General features: G+C 43.6%; 2 protein-coding genes across 2 annotated transcripts in view; both read left to right on the top strand.

The window, feature by feature from the left end:
* MAN2B2 (mannosidase alpha class 2B member 2) overlaps nt 1-14,073 on the top strand; it is a 43,790-nt gene extending 29,717 nt beyond the window's left edge. The window contains exons 11-19 of the mRNA XM_019553198.1: nt 1,255-1,511; nt 3,569-3,760; nt 5,634-5,886; nt 5,973-6,083; nt 6,199-6,391; nt 8,496-8,639; nt 9,024-9,136; nt 10,403-10,520; nt 13,832-14,073. Coding sequence (XP_019408743.1) covers nt 1,255-1,511; nt 3,569-3,760; nt 5,634-5,886; nt 5,973-6,083; nt 6,199-6,391; nt 8,496-8,639; nt 9,024-9,136; nt 10,403-10,520; nt 13,832-13,923 — 1,473 coding nt within the window. The 3' untranslated portion in view covers nt 13,924-14,073. The remainder of the gene's footprint in view (nt 1-1,254; nt 1,512-3,568; nt 3,761-5,633; nt 5,887-5,972; nt 6,084-6,198; nt 6,392-8,495; nt 8,640-9,023; nt 9,137-10,402; nt 10,521-13,831) is intronic.
* A 7,839-nt stretch (nt 14,074-21,912) lies between these two features.
* Nucleotides 21,913-26,226, top strand: part of LOC109322412 (transmembrane and immunoglobulin domain-containing protein 2-like) — a 24,764-nt gene continuing 20,450 nt past the window's right edge. Inside the window, exon 1 of the mRNA XM_019553483.1 lies at nt 21,913-22,213. Within this exon, the coding sequence (XP_019409028.1) occupies nt 22,159-22,213 (55 nt within the window). The 5' untranslated portion in view covers nt 21,913-22,158. The remainder of the gene's footprint in view (nt 22,214-26,226) is intronic.

The raw sequence follows: 26,226 nt of genomic DNA, 5'->3' as shown, positions 1-26,226 counted from the left end.
GGGCATAAGGTGCTTTGAATAGCCTGTGTTCTGGTTGATGGGAGAAGTTGCAGGAAGCCATGACAAGAAGGTCAGAGGCAGCTGCTGCTTTCTAACCTGTCTGAGCTGAGAAGGAGCTGTATTCTTAGGGATAAGATGCAAGGATAAGGTAAAATTATCGTTCTGATATTTCCTTTTATTTGTCTATTCTTTTATCTTCTCCTGTATCTCAAAATATGCTTGCTAATTTCTTATGACTACCCTTATTTTTATAATAAATCCTTTCTATCAGTGGTAAGTGTGACTTCAGAGCATTTGATCATACAGTCAGGCCTCTTCGAAGGAAGGGCTGAAATCTGTAATTTCTGAGGACATGATCAGACAAGGGCATGATTTTTCTAGTTAATAAAATCCCCTCTACTAACAGATAACAAGACCTAGGTGGGACAGATACATCTGAGGTTGCCATAGGTCGAGGAGGTGAACCTCAAAGCATCTCAGTCTGTTCTTAGTGGTCAAGCAAAGATGCAGAGAAGGGCTTGGTGCTGAAGGGCACCCCTGAAGGAGTGAAGACATGCTGGGATTGTGTCTCCGGGCCCCTGCTATGTTAAATATAGTACACAATTAACTGGTGAATCATGCAATAAATGTAAACCACCCACACAATAAAAATGACTATATAAAAAGAGCCAACCAGTTATTAAGTTAGTGCTTGAAAATGTGTAACACCTCTATAGCTGGTTTCTATCCAGCTTTAATTTGAGTATGTAGCAGCAGGTCTCTTAAAAGTACCTCCGATCAAATCTGGGGTCAGAATGTTTCACACTGTTCTTTTCTGTGACTCCATGTTTTCTCCTGATTTATATTATTAGAAGTATCTGAACATGATTTCCAGTTGAAAACCAAGAAGAAAGTAATGAACTAGTTCAAAGTTCAAACTATGACTTTGAAGGGCCTATACAGTTTCCTCTCAGTCATTTTGCTGACATTAACCTGCTTTTATACGTTTGCTTCAAGTCTGCCATCGCTGCAGTCCCTGCCAAGAGTTGGAGTGTAATTTAACCCCAAAGTTAGCCTTAAATTGCTGTTGCTCAGTAACTGCCCGCATGTAAAAACACCACAAAAGAACATGGCAGTTCCCAAATTTAATGGTATGTATATTTGGATTTCTCATTTAAAATGGTTAGTGAATTTTCTTTAACTGAAGATTTACAAGCCTGAACATATTAGTTATCTATCATTCATGTCATTCATGTTGTATACGTTGACTTGCAGATCCATAACTCCACAGAAGCCCATTCTACCTATGATCTGTATATTCTTGTTACGATAAGTGGACTGAGCTACCGAAGATACAGCGTTAAAATCTCAGCCGACAACGGATTAGCATATGTTGCAAAATCAATTAAGTATAGACCAAAAGTAATAAACTATGTTCAACAACAAAGTAAACAGCTGCTTCCTGTACTTAATAACTGCTATCAGGTGATGTGGGACCAAGATACTAACCTAATGCACAGCATTACAGACAGGTAAGCCCATCAGGATTTACAGTGCTATTCCTACAGAAATGTGGGCTGGGGAAGTGTCTTCTTTAAAAGTTAATCCAAATCATGCATTGAATTATAATTACTTATATCTCATGGTTAACCATTAACTGTTTTGCGATTTAAAAATATCTTATCCATTCTGCTTATTTTATGATGTGAACTAATAAATGATCTTATTCCGGCTTAATGCAATATTGTTAACAATATAATGTGTGTAATATAGTTTTATAATGTATAAACTTTAAAAGAACTAATGTGTATATATAAAACATACATTTTGGGTCTGCAATGAGTCTACAGAATCTTAAATGACGGCAATAACCAGGATCTTTCCTCCTCAGTAATTACTGTATTCTACAACTGGTAGGATATAAGAACTTCAAGAGGATTTCTTGAGAAGAAACTGACATTCTTTCTATTTGTATGAAATCAAGAAAACTCACCAAAAGTACAAGTTGCATCTGTAGGTTTGCAAGTCCAGATTCTCAGTGGATTTTACTCACTACAGCTCTATGGACTTTACTGATTTCTACCATAATATTTAAACCTACACATTCATCTGAGTAATAAATTGGGATCTCATTCACATAAGTTTTCTTATTTGATAGTCTCCCTCGCATGGGTTTTGGGAGAATCAGTCAGTTAATGTGTGTACTATATACTTAATATTAAAGATTAGAGATGGTCCTGAACCAGAGCATGAGATCTGAACACTGAGGGAGTTCAGAGTCTATGTCTACATTTTTGTTGCTCTGTATTGAGATAAATCAAAAGCTGGAGTCAGATTCCCTCCTTAGAAATTTGAAGAATACATACTCACGTATATGTGTGTTGTAATTCAAGCCTGTGGTATGGTATGGTATTGTAATAGTAACGAAATATTAATGTCTTTACAGTTGAAGACTTTCCTGGTGCTTTGACACAGGAATGGCTATACATATAATATCTATAAATTGATATTACATCTGAACCGCCTTCTTCCTTTTTCTGAGTTACAATATTTCTCCATTTCCTGATGGTGTGTTGCAAGGAGTAGGCTCCAGCTTCTGGTACACAGGGGCACCCCTTCTCATTATGAACCGTTTTATGGGAAGGGGTTGGTTGGATTTTATGCAAGGATGCTAAATACAAGGAGATATGTTCTGGAAGGGTGAAAAGGGATGTCTCCTTCCATATCTCTTCTACTTAAATTAAACTAGATTTTCACAGTTCCTCCTTTTACAGACAGATCTTGGGACTTGTAAGCTCAGTAAAGTACCATTTTCCACTTGAACCAAATTTACTGGATGTTGTTTCATTGAGAATAGCAGAATTACTTATGCTTTGTAAGGAAATAAATACTTTACATAGAATTGATTTAATCATAAGATGCTTTCATAATGTCTCATAATCACAGAGTAATTAATCCTTACAACTCTCCTCTAAAGACTATTGATAACTATTACCTCTTTTTACAAATTGAGCAACTGGTGAGAATGAGAAGAAAGTTGAAAAGCAGCATAGCTCTTCTGTACTATTCTGGTAAAAGAAGGGAGCAGCAGAGTTGGTCCTAGATTTGGGTCTCTAAAAAGCTGCTGCCTTTTGCCAGTTACACTCTTGTTACTTGGGTTGCATATGCAGATCTGGTTCATGTTGATTTATGTAGCTATAAAGTTAATTGATCTTGCTCAAGTCTTTGTACCAGATATCTTATATTTTTCATGCATTGACATTTTTCATGCCACGAAGAACTTTTAATCCCATGTTCTTAGGTAGTTCCTGCTGTTATTGAAGCCTAAAAGGGACACTGTAAAATCTAAGGAATATTTTGATTTGCTAAAAATATCAATGATTTAGGGAATTGTGTGGAATGGTTCTTTTATAATTCTTTTATATTGAGTGATAAGCTGGTAAACCTTTGGTGGGTGGCACTTTCTATCCTAACTATCCTTGTCTCCTGATCCCTTTTATATTAATTATACAGTTTTGTTACTTGCGCATAAAAATGGGCATCTACTATGAACATCACATTTTTGTTTTTTTCCTTTTGGGATTTACAGGAAGACTAACCAGACTATCCAGGTAACCCAGGAGTTCCTTGAATATCATGTGAATGGAGATGTGAAGAAGGGACCTATTTCAGACAACTACATGTTTAGCACAGATGGATCAGCTGTTCAAGTATCAAAAACAGTGGGACTAGAAGTTGTTTCAGGAAACCTAGTGACAGAAATAAGGCAATATTTTTACAGGTAAAGGAGGAGAGTGTGATTTATCCTCATCAAAGTATTCATTCCTCTTTCCACATGTGGAAGTAATTCTATTCTGTCCATTCTAAATGGCAAACCACATATGTAGTTTGGCTCTTAGTGGATTTTGTTTAGCAAACAACTGGTAAAAAGATATTGATATCGTGTTTAATTTAATAGTGCAACTCAGTGGGCAATGAAAGAGAAAAATATTGTAGATTTTGTAATTGTTTGTTTTTAACATGGAGCCGAGATATTGTTTTCATACATCTTGATGAAAACTGTGGTTTAAAATGGTTTGCACTAAACAGAAAAAGTTATTTCTGAAAACGCAAGTGTTGCAGGTAGGTTCAGTTTTCATTTGTCTATAATTAGCGAACTCTGTGTGGTGGAACAAGAGAACTGATTAACGGCAAAGAAATTGAATTGAACCTAATGCAACAATCAGGACTCTATTGACAGTCCTAAAAAATTAGTACTTTTTTTGCCATTTAAGGTCATATACGGTCTGCTACCTTTATATTATTTATTTATTTTTTGTATTTCATATATTTTATTAAACTCTTCATTTTAAATTAAATTGCATTGCATAAGGATGGTAACTGGTGCTATTAAAGATTATGTCAAACTACAGTACACCCAGAAAATGCAAAATAGAATGTGTATACCAAAATGAACATTCCCTAGGTAAGGAAAATGACATGTGAAGCCACATACATTTTCCTGAATATAAATGCATTATTGCCACTTTCAATACTTGGTTTCGTTAATCAATTGCAGGGTAAGACAGACCTTCCATCTGATCAGTACGTTGTATTTAAAAGGTTTGGGTTACTCTGTAGTTATATTAATCCCTAGAAATGGATCCAGGATTTTGCAAAGTGAGTTGCAGTTGCAGCAACCAGTGCTGCAGTGGTGGCTGCATGCCCTGTACCCAGACTCCTCCCCACACTGCGGCAGGCAGTCCATGCCACAGGAGAAACATCTAAGGACTTAAGTCCCAAGGAAAATAAGAAATTCTCCCTCTCCCTCCCCCTCTATGCTCAGAGGCATGTCCCCTGCCCTCACTCCCCACTCCTTTCCCCTTACTCCCTCCCCTGCTTGCTGCTGCAGGTGTTCACTGTCCCAGGGGCAAGAAGTGTTCCTGTCCCACTTCAGCTGAGCTGCTCTCATGGGACCATGGCAGCAGCAACACTCATAGGTGGGCACATCCTCCCTCCCCGTGCCTTCTCCCCAGGTTGGCAAGGAACATCCACAGGGGAGCAGGCAGGGAGGGGAAATGTTCCCACCAGCTGCCATTGCTGTTTCTACAGTCCCAGGCTGATCCCAGCCCCCACACAGCCCACCTGGAGGAGACAGAAGCTCTCCTCACTTCTGGGACACTAGAGACAGCACAGCAGGGTGGGGAGAGGGAGTGGAAAAGAAGTGGGGAATGTTTACCTTCTTCAGGACTTAAGTCCCCAGCTGCTGTTTCTGCAGCATGGTCAGAAACTGGGGTACAGTTGTTCCACTGCACCTGCTCTGGAGTTGCCCCTGTAAATCTCTGCTCTAGTGTGTCCGTACGTGAATAAACATGAAAGGAAGAGACCAACCTTCTGTTTAGGTATGCATTAAGATGTCATAACAGAAAAATAGGTATGCATTTAATATTTAGTAAAATGATTAACTTTTATGATCCTTGTGTAAAAGTTCAGTATATCTTCCGTAAATTCTGTTACTGACACAGATAAAATAATTTCACTAGTTACACACAGCAGGCAAAATGCTGAGACATTAATGTGAATGCATATGCTGCAAGTTTATTAATGATTTAAGTTCTGATATGATGAACTGTTCTACTTGTTTAACTTCAAGTATCTTCCCTCTTCTTTCGTAGCAATATCACTGCTCAGGATTACAGATATGCAATATATACCAGGCTGTACCATGTACCAGAAGGCTATGATGGAAAGCTGCTTTGCCATAGGATAGAGCAGGAACACAGAGTTGGGTCGTTGGAACTAAATCGTGAGGCAATCCTACGGACAAGCACAAACTTAAACACTAAGCAGATGCTTCATACTGATGACAATGGGTATCAGATCCAGAAGAGACAATACAAGACATACACGAATAATACTGTGGCACGGGTAAAAGAGCTGTAATCCAAAATCGTGTGTGCGTGACACATTCATTCTCTATTACATTATATGAAATTAATCTTGTCTTCTTTCAGAACTATTATCCCCTGGTCCAGACAGCCTACATCGAGGATGGCTACACAAGACTGACGCTGCTTGCAGAAAGAGCACATGGTGTCTCAAGTCAGGAAAATGGACAAGTGGAGGTAAAAGATGAATATTTTTCTCTTGTTCTACAGCTAAGATAATTTTATGGCTGATGATGATGCATGTTAAGCATGACAACTGATTACTGTTCTTACGTTTGTCTGTTGAATACAGGTGATGCTTCATAGGAGACTATGGAACAACTTTGAGTGGGATCTGAATTACAATCTCACCTTGAATGACACCTCAGTGGTGCATCCAGTGTTTTGGCTCATTTTAGGAGCTAAGGATGTTACCAATGTTCTCTCTCATACAGGCGCACTGGCTTTAGAGCACAGACCAGTTGTTATGTTTGGAAACTTAATGGGTAATTAATATCATGTAATGGTATTTTTAAAATTAATATATAATCCTTTTGCATTCTTTTGCATAATTTTTTGGCTCCAGAGTCTGCATTTAAGCCTTGTAAGGGCCTTTTTACAGGTGGATGTTAATGCACTGTGAACTGGAATGTGATTTTGTAGTACACAAATTACTTTGCTCTCCACCCTTCTGGGGACACATTTCATGTGCACTAAGAGCACCTTTTGTATGACAGGGCTTACCCACTTTCAAAATACAATAAATGGCTTCACTTCTAGTACATACCTAAAAGTATCCATGCACATTCAGTGTAGAATAACCAGTGTAGCATCAACTTACAATTAGGGATGCGCCGATAAAGATTTTTTGGGCTGATACCGATGGCCAAGTATTAACAAGCTATAGTGGCCGATACCAATCCAACTGCCGATATGGAGCCCAGCTGGTAAGTCAGTTGTGGGGAAGTGTCGGGGGGAGGAGGAAAGAGGCATGGGGGTGCAGATCAAGGTCCCCATAGTGATAGAGAGAGGGAGGGTGGGGCAGGGACAGAGCTGCGAGCAGCTCATCTAGGGGTATGGCGGGGGGCTCCTGCTGCTGCATGCACCCCCAGGGAAGCATAGGGGCCATGTGCCCCCTGGATCTGTGTGGGGTGAGGGTAGGCTGCAGGCTGGGGCCAGAGGCAGCACTAGGCTCTTTCCAGTGGGGGATTGGGCTGGGGCTGTCAGTTGTGGTGCAGGCAGTGCTAGTGCTGGGAAGAGGGGTTCGAGGGAACTATAGTGAATTTGGGGGGGGGGAGGGGGCTCTAGCCCCCTTTCTCCATAGCCTCCCCTCCCAGCACTGCCACTGATCACCCTGAGCACAGCCCTGGCTGAACCCCCACACTGGGAAGATCCCTGTGGCAGGCCAGCCTTCAGCAGGTAGCCCACCCTTGCCTCCCGCAGAGATCGGGGGGGCAGGGGGGTACATGCCCCACATAGTTCCCTCTGGGTGGGCACGGCGGCATGAGCCATTCACCTTCTGCAGGTCCAACCTGTGCCCTGCCCTGGCTGGGCAGTGCCTACCCCAGCCCTACTCCCTCCCTCAGGAGGCCTTGCAGAGGCCTTGATTTGCTGCCTTCGCATCCTTTCCTCCACCTTCCACCCACACCCCTTTCCCCCACAGACTTACCAGCTGGACACTGCTCTCCAAGCTGCCAGGCTACAGTCCTGGCTGCGTGCGTGTTGCGGCTGCGCCCATGCACATGACATCTGTCAGCAACAGTATCAGCCACATCAGCCAAAAAAAGCCAATTGCTGATAATGTCAATTTTCCTTTGATCGGCGCCAATGCAATATGGACTGGTATATTGGTGCACCTCTACTTTCAGTTCAGTTTACTGCACAGTTACCTCCCCATGTAAATAAGCCCTGAGTGACATGGTTTTGAAAATCATGATATTAAAGCACTGGCGACACGTAGTGGTGCGCATGCACCCACTGAGATCGGCCGTGCAGCCCCTGGTAGTGCCAGTGACGGAATCAGAAGTTCACTTATGGTTTCACCATTGGCTCAGCGATTGGCTGCTGGGGCTTCTCCCCACCCTCCCTGCCCCCACTTCCCCTCCTCAGTCGGCAGTCAGCTCCTGGGGGACACCCCCCCCCCCCGGTTGGCAATCTGGCGCCTCCCCAGGTTCAGGAAGCACCAGTCGCCCATTATTAAAGGCTATTGACTTTAAAGTCTCTGGTTTTAAACTGGCTATAACGATCACATAGTTGGGTACATCCCTCTGCAGAGTTTGGAATTTAACTCTAGGTTATACAAGGCGTGACTCAATAATGTAGTCACCCAGCTGGCACAAAGTAATAAACTTGAGGCATCCTTTGGCAACCTTGGCCTCTGCGTCTAACTGTGAACACTTCTGAATCCTGGCTTATTCTGTCTTTAAAAGATAACTAAAGTCATGTAGTAGAATAGCGGCAGCAAGATTTGAAGGAACCCATGCAATTAGCTATGCTGTCTTTAGCTTTAAATCTCCATTTTGGCATTACCTATAGCCAGCACCTGTTCCTTTTTTTGTTGACAAAACCATGTTTTGTATGATTTTTTTTTTTGGATTTCCTGTTCTTCAGGTGAACCAAAGCTGCATAGACAACCTTCTCCTGTCCAGAGTGATCCTGTGGTCCTCCCACCTAACCTTCACCTCCAAACTCTAAGCATTCCTGGTTGGACATACAGCTCCAACCACACTGAGCAGCTCAGGAATATTCACAAGGGTAGGTGTGATGATAGGTGATGTGCCACATATAGATTGAGATCACTCAGATTCTCACATCTTAACATGCTAGCTTTCTTTTCCTCCTTTACTCTGTGACTATTGCTATTATTCATATTATAGTATCACATGGACTTAGGAACCTCTTTGCATAAAGGAGGCCACAGGAGAGCCAATGTAGTACACAGATATCCAGTAAGATACAGCCTCAAAGGGTTGATGGGGCAGTGGAGCTCTTCAGAACTGGGCACTTCCCTTGCTCTTTGTGCCTGTTGGAAACGTTGAAATTAACACAAGTCATGAGAAGAAACTCGCAGCATAAACCCTGAGCTTTACAGTTAAAGGTCAAATTAAGTTTTTAACATGTATTTTCTTTCTTTTAAAGGCAATCAAAAGCAAGAGGCTGCAGATTTCAGTCGTGTCCTTCTGAGAATCAGGCATCTATATGAAGTAGGAGAAGATCCAAAGCTGTCTCAGCCTGCAACAGTGAATCTGAAGGTAAAATTGATTCCTGCTGCCCAACTGCAATTTAGTCTGTCTTTTCTGCAGAGGAGTCTTGTTACCAAGCCTTACCTTCTTGCTCTTAATTCATTAGATACTATGCATGCCCAGAGTCTAATAATGGTTCTGTTAACATCAGTGACAAAATCTGTCTCCTCCTTACGTTTGAGTTCATTTTTTTTCTGCTCTGTTCTGTTCTGCAGTAGCCATGACCACAAATAAACCTACAGTAGGAAAACATGTACAAATATTTGTAAGACTGCATCCATTGCATTCAGATTCATTTAACATTTGCTATGATACCTTCTTTTTACAATTTCTTTTCATGTAGTCTTGTCTAAACATACTAAGTGTAAAAGGGATTGAAGGAAATGCATATTGATCTGTACTTTTTCCCGTGTTATTTTTTGTGCATTTGGCAACATTTTGTCTGGTCACTTTTGAGTCCCCTTGTTTGATTATTTCAACCTTTCACATACTGGCAGGCAACAGAGTAATCATTTTTTAATATAACATTTTGATTGTGATCCCAGAAATGCTCACGGTGAGGACAGAGGCAGGGTATAATGCTGAAATGAGAGCTTTGCTTGCTGTCAGCCCATGCTAAGCTCCATGCTGTTATGGCTTGATTGCTACCAGAACCTGAACTTGCTAGTTTAGAGTTAATGTTGATATAATACAGCACACATTTGTGACCACAGCATCAGATGTGTCTAGAAACATGGTATTTTGGCTCAAAGAAAGAATCTGCCTTTCTTATGAGCAAAAACAAATGTCTTTGCTCCTAGTGATATAAAGTGGGATATGTTAGTGTTGAATAATCGGTGGTAGCTTTTAGAGTACACTGCTTTGGTCAGTAAGTTTGCAGTGTGGTAAACTTCTTGATACTACAAATCAAAATCTTACTTCTCTCTAGTAGCTCTTTGAAATAAAGGGCATGGGTAACTGGTGCCACCTTGGTCAGGAAGGTCATGTGACCAATCTCACCAACCGGGGGGTCCCCCCATGGCAGAATTCACCAACCTGGCGCTCCCACTCCCTGGCCAGTGCTTGCAGGGGAGGCACTGGTGCTCCTGCCTGCCCCCGCTGCCCATCACCTAAGCTGGGAGCGTGGCTGGTGAGGGGATGCACCTGCACTCTCGGGGGTACACTTGCATCCCCCTTGCATCCCCTATGTGTCGCCACTGGTAAAGGGAAGAGTGTGATGGTATAGAGTCCTGTGAGTGAAGTTTAATGGGTGTATTTGGGTTTCTTCATTCCTAGGCTCTGCTGAAGGGATTGGGAACCGTGGTACTGGTAGAGGAACGGTCACTTACAGGAACCTGGGATATCAATGCTTTGAATCGATGGAAGTGGAAAACGGCACAGCGTCTAAACCAAGGTTAGTTAGAAGCCAAGTTTTGTTTCCTGTCTTTATGGCCTGAGCTGCTGAAAAGGATGGGTATGGGCTGATACTGTAATCAGATATCAAAAGCTAGCATACTGTCTCATCCAGCAGATCCAGGTGAAAGATTTACAATTCTTTTTGTCAGCTCTGTTCTGTATAACCAGGCTGGGTTCCAACACAGCCTCCAAACACTAATACTTAAGGGAAAAGCATATTTACATAGGTACTATTTTGAAATGACTGGAATCAGAGTCAACTAAGTCAACTCTTCCCTGTGTGGCCCTAGCTTGAGTAAGAGCAGCTACATACTGCTACAAAGATTAGTTGTGCAAGTAAATGCTGAGTTATGTTAACTTGAGCTTCCAGGTAGACCTCTTCCTGACCCAAGTGGAGTGAAAGGCAGTACCACAATAAGTTACAGGATTTTGAATGTAAATAATCCAGGCGTTGCCCCTAACTTGCCTTCTGTTTTCATGCTTGTCCTCACTTGAATTTTGCAATGCTTCCAACATGTGCCAGCTGGCATAGGTGAGGTTATAAAGGTCCCACTCAGACTCAAGCAGGAAGCATGCCTTCTTTTGCAAGGTGCACACAGTGAAAAATGATATTCCTTGTCTGCTTTCCTACAATTCCTCAGAAGGACAGACAGGTTCTCCAGGGGCAGATCTAGGATTTTGAAAAAGAGGGTGCTGATAGAGTTGTGCATCATCACATATAACACAACACATCTTTCTCCTGTAAAAGACAATCTAGAAATTTTACTAAGAGACTAGGAGCATATTCAGTTCAAGTTTGAAGCAAAAATAAATATAACTTTATTGGCTGTGCATCAATTTGCTATATTATATTATATATAAAAACGCAGCTAGCTAGGCAAAAATACTCAAAAAATGTTTCTTTAGTCCTGTAGTCATTAGAATAAAATATGAATCTGAAAGAGATTTACAAAACAAAATTGAGCTTTCTTGATGTAACAGGAGTGCCGCTTTCTGAGCCTTTCTGGACGCGCGGCTCTGGTCTCTTGCAATGGGCTGATCGCCCGCTTACTTTTGCCTGCCACGTCTTGATCTTGCTCATAATTGATGAATGATTTGAATTAGCGGGAAGCTGCCCATTTTTGTGCGCCCCGATGACAGGGGGTGCCGTCTGCGGCTCCTTTTCCTCCCCTGCACCGCAGCCCAAGCCTCGCAGATGGTGCTAGTGTGATCTCTCTAGGGCCATGGTATTAGGTCCCAGCCCTTTGCTTGCCTTCGGGGCTCCTCGACGCCCCTTCTCACTCTCGGGGCCCCTCACTGCCCCTTCACTCTGAGCTCCTCCGCACCCCCCTAGTCCAGGGCTCTTCGCTGCCCTCTAACTCCGGGGCTCCACACTGCCCCCTAGTCAGGGCTCTACGCTGACCCCTACCTCTGGGGCTGGGCCAACGTACCCCCAAACAAAGCTGTGCCCTCTTCAGCACCACTCACTATGCCCTCTGGGCACCAGGAACCCCCAGATTACTGGGGAGCTCCCGTGAGGCCTCCTTGCACCCCTGTAGCCTCACCCGGTCCTCCGGTGGAACAAAACACAAACGCAAAGCCCCCGGGCTGCAACATAAAAACTAGACCATTCTGGTCTGAAAAATTAGAAACCTCTCCTTACCAGAGAGAGAGAGAGCTCATCCACCCCCAGCAGGGACCAGGGTGTTCCAACCATCCAAGCTCTCCCCTTGCCCAGGCCAAGTTCCTCCTCCTTCGGCTGCTGGAGGGGAACTGCCCTCCTGGGCTTAAGAAGGTCTAAGCTCCGCCCCTTCCTGGCTCTAGGCTTCACTGGTTGCTAGGGCAACAAGCACCTACACAGTCCTGGTGACTGGCAGCTGTGCTTCCCCTTTCCCACCACTAGGGGTCTCTCCTGAGCCATTTCTACTCTGTCGCAGGGCACCTGAGAGCCCTGCAACACTTGAGCATCTTGACAGTGCGTCCAATGCTTCACTGAAAGTTATTTCCACACCTGAGTTAATGTTTCTAGCTAAGGCTAAAAGCAGTCTGCAGAGCTGTGGAACAGGAGCTATACTGTCAGGAGCAGGTAACAGACAGCAGAATTGCAGAAGAAAAAATAGCTTGATTAGTGGGACCATTTAAAAGCCATTAAAAGGAGAATGGGTCATTAACACTTGTGAAATGAAGAATTTGGAAGGAATCAAATTGATTATAATAAGCCATGAAGTCTCTGCCTGAATAGAAATAGTGCTGCCACTGAAGGCAGATGGCTTTGAACTTTGGGTGGAGCAGGAATCAAAGGGGGGATGTGACTGCACCACTGCACTCCTCTGGATCCATTCCTGAAGTGCTTGTAAAAGGCCCTTGTAAGAGTTGCAGAGCTGCTAAGCTTCCTACAGGGCACAGAGCCTTGGAACATGCCCCCAAAGGTCTTACTGACTCGCATGGGGAAGGACAAAGTAAGGTATCCTCAGACCTGGACCTGGCTAATACAGTTGTTCAGCCTGGAGTGCTGACCACTCAGGCTAACTTTACAGTGAAGATGGTTCTGCCCTGAATATCCATAAAGTTAAAAATGTCTCTTTCCTTTCTATTCATTAAAGTATGTCTGTGGTACCCACCATAGTAAGATTCCAGACTTTGATCAGTGTATGCATTTCCTTTTTACTGTAGTTTTTAATAGAGATGACTAAAATATAAATCCTGAAACTACAGACTCTAGGGACCATTGAGTTTTGTATCCACATAGTTGTAATCTGGGCTGCAACACTGACTGAATTATCTTGAAAAAAAATCTAGTTTTTGCTATTACATAAGTAAACTGCTGGGTGGAAAATCAGGTCAAAACCATAACTTGGAAAAGACGAAGCATTGGATTTTTCTCTCTGGTGGTCTAGAAGCTCTCAAAATGGCCTCTTGTATGAAAAATAACATAATGGTATTTTTATGAGGGTGGTGGAAAACTGTACATGAAGTTAAGCAGGCAGCAATAAGGATGAAGATTACAGAACAAACAATTCAAGGCTGGTTAGACAATTGGAAGCAGTAAAAGACATGCACTTTTTTGCATCTTGAGCATGTCATTAGACAATGATTGGTACCAACAACATAAGTCAAAAGAGGTAGATTGTTGAAAGTATATTTTAAAATTGTGAAGGTATGCACCTTGCAGCTGGAACAAGTATGCACCTTACTCTGAAAAACTATATCTAGGCAAACCATATCTGAGGGGTGGTTGATTGAAGAACGGTGAGATGGAAAAATATTATTTGTATCTGACTAAAATAAGCCTTTTGTTAATAAATTTATCTGAATTTCTGTATTTTATAGGATTCTTCAATACCAAGACTGCAGAAAATGTTACTGTAACTATACACCCAAAGGAAATCAGGACTTTTTTTGTATACTTTAAAGATCACTGAAAGCTTGTTGCATGCTCCTGTCCCACCTAATAATTTGCTATGATTTTTTTTAAAGATCTGAAGTGACAATTTTGAGAACTTCTCCCCTGGTGCCACAAACAGAAGGAATAATTATTGTGTAATAAACCCTAAAATGTTAAGTTATCAAAACTAGTTCTGGATTTATTTGCTTATAGGAGATGATATCTCACTTTTTTAGGTAAGCTATTTGTCACGTGCTCTTTCTCTTTAAATTAAAAATATCGAGCTTAAAAATAGAAACAGTGGGAAATGCTTGCCTTGCTATGCCCATGCCAGTGCCATACAAATGAGTTAGAACAAACCATAGTTTGTAAAGAGGCTGTTTCTGAAAGTACAATACTCCACAACATCACCAGTCGCTCCCAGTTTTGGGATCCATTTTGAATTGTGTTTACCTTGAGTGGAAATCTCAGAGAACTCAGGAAGATATCAGTTAGACAAACAGTTGAACTGATCTGTACCTGGAAAAATGATGACAAAGTAGAGGCATAGAATTTATTGGAAAAAAACAGGATCTCATCTATGAAAGAGGCCAGTAGGAAAGACCTAGAAGAGAAATTTATTTATTATTTATATTATAAACAGCAAATGTCTACATCTGTATGGCTCTCCAGATCACTGTGATTTTTGGTATCACTTGAAGGCATAACAGGTCCTAGGAGTTGCCTGTCACTCTAGGATGAAGAATGCTTCCTCTTCTCCATCACTCAATTTCCTTACCATCAACATTCACGTTTCTAGATTCTTTATTCTCATCAGCAAGACAGTTCTGAACATGATGTGGTTGAAGCAGTTTGTGCTCTGGCTATTGTTACATTGCCTTTCAAAGCCTATTCAGTCTTTGACTACATATTCCCAAAGTAAAACAGTGCTGTGTAATGATACTGGAGCTAAAACGTGATGCTAAACATGGAGCTAAAACATTCTGCCCATGCTAATATAGCTTGCTTGTCACTGGACTAAGGCAGCTATATTATTTTTAATACCCAAGTCAGCTTGGCTCTCTCTTCATAGCACTATGCTGTGCCCTATATTAATTTCATCCTAAATGAGATCCTCCCTGACTAGGAAGCGTTTTGGGGTTCTTTGTTACCTGTACCTTTAAAATGGTGGCCACATTTTCAAAACATGTTTGCAAATCACGCTTCCAGTTCTTCAAAAACACTTGTTTGTGTCCAAAAGGCATACATAAAAAGGGTAATTAGGGCTGTGCAAAATTTTGCTGCCAGTTCTGTTTTGATGCTGTTTCGACTCATTTCGAGGTCAAAACAGCAAAACTGAAACAAAACAGATATTGTCAAAACAGCCTCAAAACAAAACGAGGCAAGTCAAAATGTTTCACCATTTCAATGCTGTTTCAACATTTTACTCATAGGCTATAATGGGGAAGGTTGAAACAGCCGATAACTTTGTCATTTCTGGTCTGATTTGGATGAAACTTGCAGAAATGGTAGCCCCTTCTGAGGGCATGAAGCCTGCAGACAAGCAAAACTCATGACATGGATGACACTAAGTGGTAAGGCACAGCAGTGTGAAAGCTGCAGGGATGGTAGCCCCTGCTGAGGCCATGAAGCCTGCCAGCTGTCAAGGAGATAGGTGCAGGGGTTCTGGGGCCCTGCACCTCTGGCTGCTGACAGGGAAAACTGTTTTGACAGAACGGAACGGAACAACTGTTTTGAATCAAAACAAAATTCAAAACGGAACGCTGTTATGTCGAAACACTGGTCGAAATGGAATGGTGCCATTTCGCACAGCCCTAGCAAACAGCTACAACTCCTGGTCAAGGGCAGTGTTTTTGAGGACAACCCAGCACTTGTAGGCACAGTTGACTTGTCACTGAGGACACAGGCAGTGCTGATTAACTGTCCCCTGCTGCTCCTTCTGGGAAACAAGCCGCAGGGAGACTCGGGCTTTTGGGGATAGTGGGGGACCCAAAGACTGCCTGTAATCCTAACTGTGCAGGTATTACAAATGGTGCATCAAAACATGGCACTACAAAGAAACTCCTCTTTCATCCAGAAACATTGCTGCAGCACTTCTGCCATTTTTGTAGCACTAGGAGTGGGGTGTACACATCTGTACCTTCAGTGTTTGTCCTGATTCTCACCTTAGAATCATAGAAGTAGGGTCAGAAGGGATCTTCAAGTCTGACTCCCTGCCTGGGCAAGAGAAAAACTGGGCTCAAATGACCTTTTAAGAGGACAGTAATAAAACGCTAGAATCGAGAGTTTATTATAAAGCCAGTGAAAGTAAATGACACTGGAATTTACTTCTGAGAGAGAGATTGAAATACTTGACAGTCAGAAAAGAAAGGAACTTCTCTTCTAAACTTGGAGGGAGGAAATGCCCTAGCATTATACTGATGTTTTCCACATCTTGATTATTAGATCAACTTTGACCATAGTTTTTATAAGAAAAACGTAAAAAGGTGAAAATTGCTGCAGTTTGGATCATGTAGCAGTCTAATCCTGTTCTGCTGGCACAAGCACTATGACAGGTGCTGCAGTAATAGCAATTACGGCTGGGAGTTGTCAAAAGAATCTAGCGTCTGGTCCTAGAAACCTCCCTTCTGCCAATAGTTACTCCAGGTTAAGGCTCCTGCTGCTGCCTGACATCCAGCTTTAGTTGGATCTAGATGCTTCCACATGTTCAGCGAGCTGCTGCCATCCGTTTCATAGCAGGTGCCTTCCTAGGCAGTACTTCATGCTCTGGCAGTGCAGCTGTTGAGCAGAGCCACCAGAAGAGATTGGGTACAGATGTGCTTTGGCAGCCTGGTGATGGTGGCTGCCATCTATTGATGGAGCATCTGGTGGCCAGAAGTACACGCAGAGCTTAAGAATGTAGGGCATCTGATTCTTGTTTTACTTCAACAGGGTAGGAGTGCCAGTCTTAGACTTGCTTGAAAATCCCAACAAAAATATTTCTGAAGAAGATACAGTAAATAAAGTAACATTTGTAAAGAGCAACTGATTCATAGTAGTTTCTGTCTTCATAGGTTGCTTTATTTTTCCTAAAAATATATATAATAAAAGTGGGCAGCACAACCTGTCGGTGTTTTTTTGTGTTATGCTTCCTAATGAAGTATTTTATTTTAATGTTTACAAAAATAATTATGGAATAGGGGACCAAGAAACATCTGTATCATTAAGGTGATTCTAACTACCTTTCTTTTCCTGCTAATTTGGTCCCTTTATTATTGTTGTTTAAGGTAAATTTCATTACATATTTAAGTATAATAATGAACCTTTGGTTCATCCTGGAAACTACAAAGGGCAGCTACTGGAATCTGAGCCTCAGTCTCCCTAAATTACAGCTACACTGTCACAGCTATTCCAGAGAATAGATGAACTGGTACGTAACATGTTTTAATTGCAAGAATAGATTAGCATGAGTTATGTTTAGCACTGTGTCAGTAACTATGGGGTTAGGTTACTAAAAAGGTTTTGAATATGATTTATCTTAATCCACAGCTGAAATTCTACTCGATGCTATTCCTGTTCTATTCATTATCAACTACCAGTCCCTGAGCATGCTATTAATTTACATTAAGCTTACTGTGCAGTAAAATACTGCACAGTAAGCCTTTGGCGGGAGCAGATTTGGTCCCAGTGGGCATGGCCATACATGTAGGGACGTGTGCTTACAGAAGCTCAAACAGAAGCAGCACAAATTTGTGCCAGAGATTTTTGCTTCAGGACACATGCCTGAATATGCACTCTCGTGTGGGATAAGTTGTGCCACTTGGGGATCCGTAGCCAGGGGAGCTGAAGCGCAGGTGCTGGCCCCAACAGTATAAAAAGTTGCCCTGGTGAACAGCCCAGGCTTACTTGCTCTCACAAGCTTCTGAGGCCCAGCCAGTTGACATATGGGGACACTAGCCCCACAAGCTAGCTGGACTGCTGCAGCAGCCCTGACCTAGAGTGGCCTCTGGTACCCTCTACTGCAGTCTGGCAGTGGGGGCTGCTGCCTGGTTGTGACCTGATGCCACCTGCAACAGCATCTGCAGCCTCATGTCTGCATACCTGCCAGATCTGGGCGGGGACCGCACAGCCACCTAGGCTGTGACATGGGCACTGCAGCAGAGCCAACTGCACCTGTGGGCCAGCTGCCTGTAGGGTGTGGCTACACAGTTGGTCTTTGTGTGACGCTGCTGCCATGTGTGCCCATGTCCTACTATCTGGGCAGCTATCACCTGGAAGATGTGGTGGCCTGCTTTGAACTGTCAAAGCATGTCCTCCTGGCCCCAAATGCCCAGCAGTTCAGCCACCTCCAGCTGGGTCCCTGGTGCCAGCCCTGGGCAGGCTTCTTTGCCTGGGTCCTCCCAGTTGCCTCACTAACAAGAATCCTGGTGTTTCCTATTTAAAAAGTGAAAATTCTATGATACAAAATCCCACATTCACTCCTTAAAATACTCCAAAATCCATGTTCTTCCACAATTAAAACAAAAAAACACTATATAGAGGGAGACAGAGGTCAGCTGGGCAATGTTTTATTGATAAATTTACAATTCTAAAGCATTTGGAAGCCTACCAGCATCTCTATCATCATAGTAAAATAAATTCTAAATTCTAAATATCTATAAGCTTTGATGTTTGCTTTTGGTTTTCTTACAGAAAAATCAAAGCTCCTCCTGACCCCTTCACTAACCATAGTTTCATTGTTTCTAGGATCAGAAGGGACCTGAGTAGATCATCTAGTCCGACCCCCTGCCATGGCAGGAAAGAGTACTGGGGTCAAACAACCCCAGCAAGGTGTACATCTAACCAGGATGTGGGGACAGCTTCCTCTGAAGCCACATCTGCCAGCGGATCTCATCCTGCCTGGCAGCTGGGCATGCTGGGTGTGTGATGGGGGGATGTGGGGTTTATAGGAGGGGAGTCTGGGGAAGATGGGTGTGTGCAGGAGGATGTGGGGGGCACAGGATGTGTGGGTAGGTGTGGGAGGGATTTGGAGTTTATGGGGAGGTGCACCACATACCCACCCCCCATCCCCCTGTCGTGCACATCCCTCAGAGCTGGCAGCAGCAGCTAGCCAGGCTGTCAGGGTGGTCATGGCCCACTGTAGGCACAGCCCCTCAGCCGCACATCACCACCTGACCCTCATGGAGAATGGGACTGACCCAGCCCAGCCTGCCCTACTAGCATGCACGTTTGGACAAAAGCCGCGAGTGGTGGCAGAAGCTGTCTCAGTCCTGTCCAAAGGCTTGATAGCAGAAGGGGCTGGGCCCATTCTCCATGCACAGACCGCAGATCAGGCAACTCTGCAACAAACATGACCCAGCTGGCTGCTGCCAGCACTGGATGCAGTGTACCGCAGAGTGGGGGGCATGTGACAGCCCTCCCTCAAACTTCCCCACATCCTCCCACACCCCCTCCCACTTCCCACACACACCACACCCACAAAGCCCACCAGAAACCACACGGTCCCCTCACCCCCAGTCCCTGCTTATCTGGGACAGTGCCTGGGGCCAGGTCACACCGCAGCCTTGCCCTGCTCCTGTTTGCCCTACGTGCTGAGGCAGTGTGCTACAGCAGCAGAAGCAGCATAGAGACATTCTGGCCAGATGCCAGTGTGTCTCTGGAGGACCCAGCCTCTGCTTGCCTCAGGGCACACTGCAGGACTGTGTCCTATTCTGCTTTTTTCTGGTTTTGTTTTTTATTGCTGTTGTTCTTACCTGGAAATCCATGTATCCAAGTCAGAGCCCGCACTGCAAATAAGCAGCACAGGGAACTTTTTTTTGTTCTTAGTGTGCATCTTGCAGCATATCAAACTGGTTTGAGATGCCACAACAGGGCACGCTCGTCTGGACATGCCCAATGAAAGCAGGCCTGTATAGGGCTTCTCCCGCCCTTCTCTATACCCCCTGCAGTAGCTAGGGGGAACTCCAAGCTCCCTCAGGTGCTGGCATGGGGCCTTGCCAGGGTCACAGGAGGGGTCCTGATGGGCACTGGGCCAAGAGACAGCTGCGCCTGCTGCAGGCAGGGCTTTCCTGGCCCTCTTTGCCCACTGAAGGACACGGGTGCCAGCGAGTCCCTGAGGTGTGGGGCAGCTGCTGGCGAGCCTTCTGCTGGGCAGGGGGGCACAGGATTCATTGGCAGCTGCTCTGCTTGGGTTACCAACTCGTCCACCCCCCAGACCAGGGCTGGCAGCTCCAGAGGGTGAGTGGGGGCTGAGAACCTAGCCCTTGCCCACCCCATAGAACATCTCTGCATGGTACAAAACTGGCTGCTCAAAGGCCAAGCGGGAGCTGGGAACTGTGCAGAGCTGCTCTGGAGGGTGAGCAGAGGCTGGGTCCCCAGACCCTGCTTGCCCCCTGAGGCAGCTCTATGCGGAGGATGCAGAGCTGGCTTCTCTGGAGGGCTAGAGGGAGCTGAGATCCCATCACCTGTCTGCCCCCCTGGAGCTGCCAGTTCTGTGCTGGAAGCCAGGACAGGGAGCAGAAAGCTCCCCAGTCCTGGCACTGATCAGCTCCCAGTTACTAGGGGGAGCCGGAAGCTGAGCAGTGCCAAGACCAGGGGCAGAGAGCTCCCTGTCCCCTGTGGCCCCCCATGCCTAAGATGACCCAAGTGCTACTGCTCAGTAGTTACTGTACAGTTAATCTAGTACCTGTACAGGTACTAGCTTACTATGCAGTAGCTTAATTTACTGTGCAGTAAATACCCTGCATGTGTAGACAGTGACACATTACTGCATATTAAATTAGTTTATTCTGCAGCGCAATAAAGTGTCTCATCTAGATGCACCTCCTGACCTTGTCCTTTGGTCATTTTTAAAGTATAGACAGGCACTTAGTGAGTTATTTGCCAGTCACAAAGTGTCAATCCAAATTAAGATTTTTGGATCTCAGGTTACAAATAGACATCACATTTGGCCCAGGATAAACCATTTCAGTCATTTAGACATTTATGCCCATTATCCTGAGGTGCATCCTAAAAGGGTTCGTGGAATAAGATGTGCCAACAGTTTGTCCTGGGACATCACAAAGTGTCCGACCAGTTAGCCTGGGACTACATCACTGACTCAATGGCAAGAAAGTGGGAATGCATTCAACTGCTCACTAAGCCCTCATTAGAAGGGCAATTATGTGTAGACACCAATCCTGGAACCCAGGATAAACACTGGCACAGTTTGTCCAGGGACAGGTACAAAGTATGTTTCTAGCCTTGGGGGGTCATGTGATCAACAACTATATGCTCTTTGATTATTCATGGATCAGTAGGGTACACACTAAGGGTTGTGAGTGTGCACTGTCAGCCAAAATATGTGGATATGATACTACTCTGTAATTTCCTTCTAGAGACAGAAAAAGGGACCCTTGAGAATAGTGTGTAACACACATCTGCCTATACTCTCAGAAGCCAATGGCTTTTTGTAATTCCAGTGCAAATATAATAGTGACACAACTCATTCATTGTACCTAATTGGACTTAATAAACCTGTGTCAGCATCTTGGCCCACATTTTTACCTGCCATTTGACCAGTGTTTATTTGCACTTATCCCACTGTTAGACTTCCATCTGGGCAGCTCCTCCAGCAACAGTAATCAGTGGCATAGACTATGGGCAGGTTTACTCCCCCAAGTAGTGGTAAATGACATGGTAACAAAAATGTTTATCCCCTGTTTTTCTGCATCCTTCTGATAGTGGAGGCACTTCAATTCTAAACCAACAATAGGGAAAAGTGGTAGCAACAACCTAGTATAGCCACGATATAAGCACACTAACAAGGTGACAATGTAATACGTGATGGGGAAAGTAATGTGATCATTAGCAGCAGGGTACCACATGCATGTTGTCCCCAACCTCAGATTTGGACTGAATTCATCAAATAAATTATGCTTCGAGTTACTGAAATGTCTGAGGAGATGAATGGAGTAGCTGAAGAAACCTCATCCTTATCAAATGCTTCAAAGGAAAGAACTTCTGACTTTTGTGGTCAAGAGCATGACTTCATGGTAGAACGCTGAGCACCACTGTCCCATTTAAAGAGCAGGCAGTTAGATTTACCTTGAAAATCAAAATGTTCAGTTATTCAGACAGTTTGGGTTGAGCTTTGAAACTGAAATATTTATCATCATAATTCAGTGATTGTGCTTAGAAACACGTTTTAAGATCTTTAATCACCACCAGCACAGCAGAGGGAACAGGAAGTTAAGCTGCATATATGATAAACTGACTTTTAAAGGAACTTCAACTGAAAGACACTTGCTGAGAGATGTCCATGATCATTCTGAAAGTTTTTCTTTTGACAGTGTTTTCTGACTGCTTGGGTAAGTGTGGATTTTTCCCCTTCTTGTTCCTATATAGATTGAACCCCATAGAACTGATCTAAAAAAAGCCTAATGACCAAAATATATGTCCTCACAACCTCCCGCATCAGTTTATGTGTGCAGACATACGAGTGAGTTGGGGAAAGTGTTGCTTTTGTTTTCAAAGAGCAGAGGGCAACATTTTATGCAAAAGCCAATTCAACATGCATTTAAAAAAATGTTTCGTAAAGAAGACTTGCACAAGGACAATTTTTTCTAATGAGAATGTGAAGAATCAAAAAATGATGCTGTGTTAACTCCAAACCAGAGATCCGGGTCAATGCTTGCAAATATTGTTTGTTTCGAAATTAGACCTTTATATTCAATGCTTCATTGAAATCATTTCTCACTGTAAAGTTCTAAAATGTCTTCCAGAACAAGTAGCTACTTAAATACAAACTGGTTCAAATTTTGTACTGCAGATTTCATGCAAACATCACAAAATGCTGCACACTGTTAAATACTGTAATTATGCAGTTAAATAGTGAAGCCGAAGGAGAAGAGATTTAGTAACAGATTTGGATCTTCTCTTCCTCCTCGTGTTATGCTTGAGATTGTTGATGACAGGTATTTTGCAAAAAAAATGGCAGAGGGTGCTCCTATTAAAAGCAGAAATGGGGATTTTATTTTTTACTTCAGTGACAATGGGATTGGATCTCTTTTCAGCAGAATTATGAGTGATCAAGTTGTGTAAAACAACTGGTGTGCAGTGCACTGACAAGAAGGCAAGAGAAATTCTCTGTTGTTTCTCTGGGTTGGTTCTTTCAAAAAACAGAATAAAAAGATACTAGTGGTTTTGAAAATTATTGCACAACTAAACTGCTAAAACTTGATTGAAATCCTAAAGACTGGGAGGAATGTTTAACTAAATTAGGGAGTCTTTGCTCTCTTTTTTTTCACTTTAGTCTTATTTGGACAAAACTCATATCAATATCAACTGGGCCTGAGGAAGAACTCAGTGAAAACTCATTGCCAATTTAAGGGCCATTATGAGCCATTCTTCCCATTTACAAATATAACATACAACAAAAGAAAGAATTACCATATCTGCTTGAATATAAGACAATCCCCATAATAAGATGACCCCCAATAATTAGATTCTATATATGGAAAATGTATACATTTGATATAATTGTCCAAGCAATGTTCTTTGGGTAAATCTGATATTTTTTATTAGACCAACTCAAATAGTTGGAAAAAATCTTCTTAGCAAGCTTTTGGGTTTAAAAACCCTTCGTCAGGCTGAGGAAGCATCTGCAGTTCATGTGTGCTCTTCTATCCAGGAACACCACACACCAACTGCAGATGCTTCCTCAGCCTGATATTTCCAAATATTTCCAAATACTCAAATATTTCCAAATTCTTTTGGCAGGCATCCTACATGCAGGCCCAAGCACAGAGGCTTGGGGTTTGGATGCCCCCAAGCTTTGTCTGCCCTCAGCCATATGGCCACAGTAACAAGCTAGGGAGAAGTCTCTTATTTCCATAAAATGGGCGTTAATTGCCTCGGTGGGTACTAAACCACACCAGAAAAACAGTTACCCCTGGGAGGCTTAAGGAAAACTGCTTTCTTGGACCCAGTTACCCCTGGGAGGCTTAAAGAAAACTGCTTTCTTGGACCCAGATACATGGTGTTTCCCCTGCCAGGTCCCTGTTGAGGTGTTGGGGTTTAATGCTCATTTTATGGGAACAGGAGGCTCCTCCCTAGCTTGCTCCTTTGGCTATATGGCTGAAGTTAGGTGAAACTTGGGGGCATCTGAGCCCCAAGCCTCCAGGCTTGTCCCTGCACTTAGGATGCCTGCCAAAAGACGATGGAAATATCTGACGCCCCTGGTTGGGGTGGAGGATGTTTGCCAGTTGTAGGGCCACTTATGGTTCTGGACTGACCCGTGGGTTTGGACTTGATTTGGCTGATTTGGATTGGAACAGAAAAAAATTCTTAAAAAAAAAAAAAGGGTAGGTTCCCAAGATCAATCATTTTTGCCACCAAGGGGAGGGTATCAGGGCTGGCTCTGGCCTTCCCACTGCCAGCCTGGTATAGTAGCACCTCTAAATCTGGTGCTAGTTCCCTGCGGAGGGAACACCCATCCATTTTTTTTAAGGGCAAAAAAAAAAAAAGACTTCCCATTGACATATTTCCCTAATACAGGCCATGTATTTAATAGTCATGCTCCATGTTGGCTGCATTTAATCAACTTCATAGTTGGCTTCCATTACTGATGGCAGCAGTTCAATGATAGGTAATGTATTTAATCCGGTTCCCTTGTATGTAAGTATGAATGTAAGATCAGGGGCTGCTTTTCTCATGCCAATTGTGGGGGAAATACCTCATCTTGTATTTGAGTATATACAGTAGTACTTTCACATACAATATATGAACAGCCTATTTGACTAAGTGTGTCAGGAGGTCTGAGTATAATTTTAAAAGGATTTATCATTTTATTGCCATTACTACCATTATTAATAAAATGAGATGTTCTAATCTCAGCTCTAAAGATGCTTTTACACAAGGAAAAGGAAAATATTTGCTCTTATATAAAGTATTGCATGAATATCTGCTTAATTCACCACATATCAAAATAAAATAGTGAGAACACGGAAGGGACATGGACTTAATTTTCCTCTGATATATCAAGTAATGGTCTTAGCTAGTAGCCCTCTGGTTTAAGGTGGCAAATTGTATTCAATTAAATTAATTTGCAGTCAAGGGGAAAGAGACTTAATGGTGGGTGTCTACTACAGACCTCCCAACCAGGGGGAAGAGCTTGACCAGGAATTCTTAGGTCAGCTCATAGAGGTAGTAAAGTCTAAGGATGTGGTAGTCATGGGGGACCTGAACTTCCTGGACATCTGCTGGGAAGAGCAGTCAGCCAGGTCTGACCGCTCACATAGGTTCTTAGACAGAGTGCAGGACCTCCATCTAACCCAAGAGGTGCACACCCCCACCAGGTGAGATGCCTTCTTGGACCTAGTGCTGGCCACGGGAGATGACCTGGTGAGGGGGCTGCGGGTGCTTGACCACCTGGGAGACAGTGATCATTGCCTGTTGGAATTCACCATCCAGCACAAGGTGGCAAAGGCCTGCAATAAGGCAGCAGCCCTATATTTCAGAAAGGCGGACTTCAACGAGCTAAGGAGGATAGTTGGGGAAGTGCCGAAGTCCCAGAGCAGAGGGGAGCCAGGTGTCAAAAGAGAGTGGTCACTCCTTAAGGAGACAATCCTTCAAGCCCAGAGGAAGGTAATCCCAACGAGGATCAAAGGGAGCAGGAGGGCACACAAGCCTCCATGGCTCACCAAAAGCATCTGGGAATGTCTCCTTGCTGAAAGGGAGGTGTACACCCAATGGAAAGAAGGGGACATCACCAGGGATGACTATACTGCAGTCACTCAGAGATGTAGGGGGGCAGTCAGGAAGGCCAAGGCAGAGATGGAATTAGGTCTAGTTTCCCAGATTAAGGACAATAAGAAATCCTTCTTTAAATACATAGGGGGTAAAAAGAAGGTTCCGGGTAATGTAGAGCCCCTGCAGGACATGTTGGGAAATCTGGTCGTCACACCAGATGACACAGCTAACATGTTTAACGATTTCTTTGCCTCCGTCTTCCTAAGTAGGGACCAGAACAGCCACCTCCCTGCAGGGCCTTTCTTGGGCCCAGGGGAGGCACACCTGGGCCAAGGGTTAGTGAGGAACTAGTTAGGGAGCTTCTGGAGGGACTGGATGTATTCAAGTCAGCTCGTCTGGACGATCTCCATCCTAGAGTACTAAAGGAATTGGCCGAGGTCATTGCGGGACCCCTGGCATGGCTTTACGCGCACTCATGGTGCTCTGGTGTGGTGTCAGAGGACTGGAAGAGGGCCAACGTGGTTCCCATCTTCAAAAAGGGGAAGAAGGAGGACCCGGGGAACTATAGGCCAGTTAGTCTTACCTCGATCCTAAGCAAGCTGTTCGAGAAAATTATTCTGGCACACATCCA

The sequence above is a fragment of the Crocodylus porosus genome, unplaced genomic scaffold (assembly GCF_001723895.1).
Source record: "Crocodylus porosus isolate Cpor-Errol unplaced genomic scaffold, CroPor_comp1, whole genome shotgun sequence".
In the NCBI taxonomy this organism is placed as follows: domain Eukaryota; kingdom Metazoa; phylum Chordata; order Crocodylia; family Crocodylidae; genus Crocodylus; species Crocodylus porosus.
Note: the sequence above shows the minus strand (reverse complement) of the source record. Positions and strands in the feature narration are given on the sequence as shown.